Genomic DNA, 6,794 nt, shown 5'->3' with positions numbered 1-6,794 from the left:
AAAAAACATGTTTTCAATTTATTGCAATCAATGTTTCTAAACAGGTAATTGAAAGCGGTACATACATATTAAATGTATTTTTCTGTTTCCTAAATAGATATAAATTGATGACTAGTTCAGCGGATTCCTCTTACGACCACTAGAGGTCAGTAAAACTCATAAAGCTGAACTATTAACCGCATGCTGCCTTCATTGCCATCGGACATCGTATAACAAGACTTGATTTGGGTATTTTAAAGCATGTATGAGCGGGATAAAATCATTTATATGTATATCTAAATATATATATTATTTATATTTATATATACTTATATCTAAATGCTTACAGACATTTTCAGAAAGAATGTATGCAAATCGAAACGGGAGATACCTAAACTCAACACTTAGCAAAAGCAAACTCAACATTAGCTTGACAGTCCTAGGCGGGGAATTCAAGCCTCTTGCCACTCGATTCTAATTTGGGGTGGACGAAAGAGTCTACAACACAAGTATTCTCCTTTTTTACACGTAGTTTGGCGCTTAACTAGTGTTAGAAGACTTTTACGGACTGCCAATCCAACATAATGGTAAGCTATTTTAACATTTATATCGCTGTTGCTCTTGAGGCGAGCCTCGTCCATGTCGGTCCCATCGACTTGTTTACGTCGAAGTTTATTGAAGACCTCTCACGTCTCTTGCTTCTATTAGATATATTATGAAATTCATAATATAATAAATTACGAGCTATTACTTTAAAAGGCAGTTTAAATTTTCATATAAATTTGGCAAATGTCAAATGAGAATACGGTACTGGAGGGATTTGTCGTAAGTGGGCGCGCTATGTCGTAACTCGCCCCAAAGCAAAGAGATGTGTCGTAATTTACTAGTTAAAAGATTTCACATTGAATTGAATTAAGAGTAGTTTTACTATTTACAGATGTGTTCAACACTACACTGGATTAGTAGATATGATTAAGTGAAGTAGATACAAATGATTATTAGGGAGTTTATTTGGGAATATTCTGTTTTTCCTCTATTGATTGTATTCATCCATTCTGTTCAAGTCCAAAAAGAAAGGACTAAGTTTGGAGGAGAAGAGAAGCCGCATGATGGAGATTTTCCACGAAACCGTAAGTTATACAAAAATAGCCCGGGGAATTTATGTGAATAAATATTATAGTTGTCATTGTGTTTGGTCCTGTAGAAGGATGTGTTTCAGCTCAAAGACATAGAGAAGATTGCACCGAAGACAAAGGGGATAGGTGAGTTATGATGATTCAAGGTCAACTGCTTAAAAACTATATATACACTAATATATATTTTTTAAATATTTTCATCCTTCCTGCTGGTTGGAGCGATTTTATTCCAGCCTGGCTGTCACTACTTGGTAACAACCAGCAGAGGGTGCAGTTGGGCCTTTATTATGCTACCTAAATGTGCATGGAAATGTAAAGAACAGGAAGAACGCTAACTGAGGCACAGTTTGCAGGAACAAACAACAATAAATATTGCATTAGTGTGTATTTATGAAGGCAGGAGTTCCCCAAACTACATCCAACTTCGTAATGTTGATGTGCCAGTTTAAAATAAAAAAATATATATATTTTTAAAAAAATATTCTTTAATATGGTGACACAGGTGCGTTTTTGGCATTTGTGCATAAAACTCCACAAAATATTGTCAAATGTCAAGACATTTCATGCTAGGTGTTAGCAATGCAAAATTCTAACCTTAGCGTAAACTAGTAGAAGCTAATGCTAGCATGTTAGTATTGCTAGCATGCTAATATTTGCATAGTACCATTTTTAACTGTTTTAACGGGTAGACACGTATATGGACACTCAGCACTATCATGTCAGGTCTTAGCATGCTAACATTAGCATATTAGCATTTTTTTGCCATTTTCATAGCTAGACACTATTATCCTAGGTATTGGCATGCTAATATATAAAATACAGTTTCCAACAGATTCTACAAAATATGAAAGACTGATCCAGATCATGGAATAATTCTGGATACTATGATAAGAATCATACAAGGAATCTAAATATGTCGATCAAATAAATATAGGACTAATATTTATGGTGGAAATCACAATATGGGGGGGGAAATACGGCGCCCGGCGGAGGCTTTGGAGTTCACACGTGTGACCCAGCAGAGAGAAAGTGTGTTTGAGTGAACACGGCCTTGATTGGACACAGCAATAACGTGTTAGAAATGACTGTTTCTGGATGGCTGATGAAAAGCACATGTTTGTGACCTCCTGACATGGGCATGATGGAGTTACTTCATAACGGAGGGGAGAGGGGGGGGAGGGTGGACGTTTCCTGCTGAAAAAAGACAGAAAGTTGAGACTCTGAAAGAGGAAATGGGACAAAAACATGTTCTTTAATCCCGTTGGTATTTTCTCCACATGCCATGCCACTAGTCTCATAGTCCGGCCTGTGATTCTGCCAGTGTTTTTTTGTGTGCGGGTGTTTTTTTTTTTGTGGGGGGGGGGGGGGTGCACGGCCACGTATGAGTGTCATGTTTCACCGCTGACACTCTGCAAGACGTCATTCTCGCTGGGCTACATTCTCTCACTCTGCAACGTTGAGAAGACTGTTTGGCTTTGGTGTTTTAAACCGGGGGGTGGGGGGGTCTGAAACCATTTGGTGGTTCATTGGCCCGCGTCGCATGCTAAGATTAGATTTTTAACAAGAAAACTAAAAAACAGAAGCAACAGCAGTCATATTACAAGAAGAAAGTCCAAATATTCTGAGTATTTTAACAAGAAAAAAGTTGTTATTAGGCAAAATTATGTCATTTTAGTCATGAAATATTAAGTTATTTTTGGGAAATGAGGTAGCGGAAAAGTTCCAATGTTGCGAGAATAAAGTCAAGTCAGTTATGATTACGAGAAGAACATTTACAATAAAAAATAAAAAAATGCTCTCTTTTAATATAAGTCATAATATGGGAAAGAAACAGTATCAAATAGAATTGGAATTTTTGGAAATGAATTGGAAATGTTATAATATGTTGTAAAAAGTTGTAAATATTTCTACAACTTGTTGCTGCCTTGAAGCTAACAGCGCCCTTGTGCTGCTTTCAGTCCGCATGACGGTGAAGGAGGTGCTGAAGGGCCTGGTGGACGACAACATGGTGGACTGCGAGCAAGTGGGCACGTCCAACTACTACTGGGCGTTCCCCAGCAAGGCTTTGCAAACTCGCCAGCTCAGACTGGAAGAGCTGCAGAAGCAGGTGGCCACGCCGTCAGCGACGCACGTGGCGTCCGACACGTTCGCCTCGCTCAACGCCTCCATTGCAGGGCGCTGCTACGGCAGGCCCGGCCAGATCGTTGCTGGAACGGGCTGCTGTCAATAATCCATCGGAGGGTCAACTAAGTGGGAATGACGACATTTCTTGTCAGGGCTGGAAAAAAATATATGTATTAATATTTAAATCATTTTAGATAAGTACATCAGTATTTTTCTTATTTTATTTTATTTTTTTTATTTAAAATTTTAATAGTTATGAAACAATATATATTTTTTAATTCAACAATAATCGTGACTTCTATTTAAATCATTTAACATAAGTAGTAATAATTATTGTGGTACTTCATGTTAATATATATTTTTAAGTACTTATTCATCTTAAATTTAGTCATAAGATTAGTCATAATTACCAAATTTTAAATAAATATTATATTCAAATATTATTTCATAATAACTATGACTTGTATTTCAATAATTTAAGTTGAATAAGTACTGACTTATCAGTACTTATTTATTAAAATTATTGAAATATTAGTTGTAATTATTTTCATTTATGAATAAGTAATTATTTAATATTCATTATTTTTAAAGGACTTATTCATCTTAAATGATTCAAATATCAGTAATATTGTTTAATAAAAATCCTATAATTAATAATAAAATCATGAGTGTTTAATAAAAATTTTAATACCAATAATTGTTTAACAATAATATTAAAATTGTTTAATATAAGTATTTTTTGTACTTTAATTATTTAAATGAATAATAATTATTGTTTAAAAAATGTCTTGTTAAAAATCTTAATTATAACAATTAACTGACAGCTGAATAATAAATGTAAATATAATTCTTACATTTTCAAAAAAAAAATTAAGTGAGGCCTAAAAAGCAGCAAACTGCTGGCCGTTATTTCTCAGATAAATTCAAATATTAAATTGTAAAATATAAATAATTTATAGAAATAATATTGTAATAAATCAGACATACTGATGCGAATAAAAACAACAATATTGAATGAAATAAAAATATTAGGTCTGATACGAGACTCTGTACGCCCAAAGGTCTCGGACGCCAAGCAGCGTGAAAGTTGTCTACGGACTGGAATCGGAAAAGCCAAAGAAGGACGTGAGGACACGGTAGGAAACGTATTGTTTTGCTCAGCGTGGATGCTGGGCTTCCGGGCTAAGTGTGCTAAGTGTGCTAAGTGTGCTAAGTGTGCTAAGTGTGTGTGTTGATGTAGGAGGAGAGGAGCGCCCTGCTGAAGGAGCTCCAGGTTCTGAAAGACGAGCGAGCTCAGCTGCAGACCGAGTTGGACAAGTATAAGGAATGTGACCCGGAAGTTGTGGAGCAGATGAGTGAGTACTTGAAGCAACACAAGCTGAAGCCTAGCATGATGCAAGGCAACACAAACGCCGCTTCTTCTAAGCTAGCTGCATCATTTCAGCACTAAAATGTAACTTAAAAAAGGACAACATTAAGGGAAAAAGGCACTAAGTAAAGATAAAAATCGGAACTATTGATGACAATAACACATTGTTTTTTACAGTGTTTGATTTCTGATTTTACTGCATGTTTATCACACGTAAACAAATTGAAATATTAATCAATGACAGCACAACTGAACACAAAATGCAGTTTTTCCGTGAAAGGTTTTATTCCGAAGGGCAGAAAAAAATCCAATCTAAAAGTGACTGCACTCCCCGATGATCCAGCAGCCGTTTCTAAAGCTTTGGGACTCCAGCCAACCACAGTGAGAGCCATCGTCCACACAGCGATAAGCAGAATAAGCAGTATGGAAAATGATATCCCACCAGTAGGGGGCATCAACAAAATTGCCCATTCATTTTCAATGGGAAAATTGTCAACAAAAAGAAGAAATTTATAGCAATTGTGGGAATGTTTTTTTGTCAATCTGGATTTAAAGGCTGACATTTTCTAATTTTACACTCCCCGATGAAACATAACTTGGGATCCAGCAGCCGTTTCTAAAGCTTTGGGACTCCAGCCAACCACAGTGAGAGCCATTGTCCACACAGAGATAAGCAGAATAAGCAGTATGGAAAATGGAAAATGATATCCCACCAGTAGGGGGCATCAACGAAATTGCCCATTCATTTTCAATGGGAAAATTGTCAACAAAAAGAAGAAATTATAGCAATTGTGGAATTTTTTTTTAATCAATCCAGATTTAAAGGCTGACATTTTCTCTCATTTTGTCATTTTACAGGAAAATCAAACCTTGTGGCCAAGGACGCGGTTTCCAGGTGGACAGGTAAGCCATTTTTTTAAACGATCGTGCAATTATTGCAATTATTCTTCATTTAAACACACAAAACAAAAACCTTATGCAACGACGGGAGAGCACAATTATGATGCTAGACCGCAAACCTCCAAGCAGACAAGTTTTAGATGGCCGTATTTAACTCTCAGGACCACACAGGCGCTCCCTTTCCAAGTTCACATCCCGCTCAGGTGTAAAAATGGCCGCCCAATCACACCTGGTCCGTCAGTGGAGTGCAGTGGCAAACACGTTCATGTGTCTTTCCAGACAATGTTTTCGCCATAAAGTCGTGGACGAAGAAAAAGTTTGCGTTTGACGACAGCCGCATCGATGAAGCCTTCGGGATCCCTGAGGACTTCGACTACATGGAGTGACTTTTTTTTTTCTTTGTTTTTCTTCGTTTCCTGTAAATGCCACCTGAGTTGGTTGCCAGATGGATTCCATCGGCCGGTTATTTGACTTTGCTGTAAGCGGAAGCGATGCAGATCGTCCATTAGTGGTTTGGGGCGGTGAAAAGCATTTTGTACACCTGTTGGCCCTAAGAACAGTTCTCCATGCTGATGATGGAGAGGAATCCACATCTGTGTGCTCCACCTTCTTTTTTTTTTTTTTTTTTTTTTTTTTGAAGGTTTCAACTCATTTTTTGCTTCAAATGCCGCATGAGTCTCTTTCCTATAAAAGCATGTGTTCTTAAATAACCTTCTTTTTCTCATATGACTTTATTCCCATAATATTTTTATTTTATTCCCATTTTATATACATTTCAGTTGTCCTCATAATATTACAATTTCTTGTTTCTCGTAAAATTTTAGCTGTTTTAGTGACATTAACATTCTTAGAGCCCTTTAGAATTGAACTAGCACCCCTACAGTTCCGCTTAGACTTGTTTTTTTTCAACACATTTTTGGTTTGTTTCCCTCGTCATATCAGTGTTTTCTGGAAATTATGACTTATCATTAGACTCAATTTTTTTAATTTTGTTTTTCTGAAAATGCTGCTTATTTTTCCATTTTTAAACTTAAAAAAAAATTCTTGTCAAACTATATTTTTATGTACGCCAGGCCAAAAAAAAATAATATATATATACATATTTAATTTACATATATTATATATAATAATTATTATATATATAATATATGTATATTAAATATATATATATTTTTTTTTTATTAATTGGCCTGGCGTACATTCTAAAAATATAATTTAGCAAGATTTTTTTTAAAGTTTAAAAAGTATAATTATTATATTATATATATATTATTATTATATATTAT

At 35.6% G+C, this 6,794-nt stretch overlaps 1 protein-coding gene across 1 annotated transcript; it reads left to right on the top strand.

Moving 5' to 3' along the window:
- The first annotated feature begins 409 nt into the window (after positions 1 to 409).
- mnd1 (meiotic nuclear divisions 1 homolog (S. cerevisiae)) lies at positions 410 to 6,577 on the top strand. Its single transcript, XM_058066226.2, has 8 exons — positions 410 to 566; positions 1,044 to 1,109; positions 1,184 to 1,241; positions 3,074 to 3,222; positions 4,301 to 4,375; positions 4,480 to 4,594; positions 5,467 to 5,511; positions 5,788 to 6,577. The coding sequence occupies exons 1-8, from the start codon at positions 564 to 566 to the stop codon at positions 5,892 to 5,894; spliced, it is 618 nt and encodes a 205-aa protein (XP_057922209.2). The 5' UTR covers positions 410 to 563; the 3' UTR covers positions 5,895 to 6,577.
- Positions 6,578 to 6,794: the final 217 nt, after the last annotated feature.

Source organism: Doryrhamphus excisus, linkage group LG9 (genome assembly GCF_037039965.1).
Source record: "Doryrhamphus excisus strain RoL-2023G ecotype Guam linkage group LG9, RoL_Dexc_Guam_v1.1, whole genome shotgun sequence".
Taxonomy (NCBI): domain Eukaryota; kingdom Metazoa; phylum Chordata; class Actinopteri; order Syngnathiformes; family Syngnathidae; genus Doryrhamphus; species Doryrhamphus excisus.
Note: the sequence above shows the minus strand (reverse complement) of the source record. Positions and strands in the feature narration are given on the sequence as shown.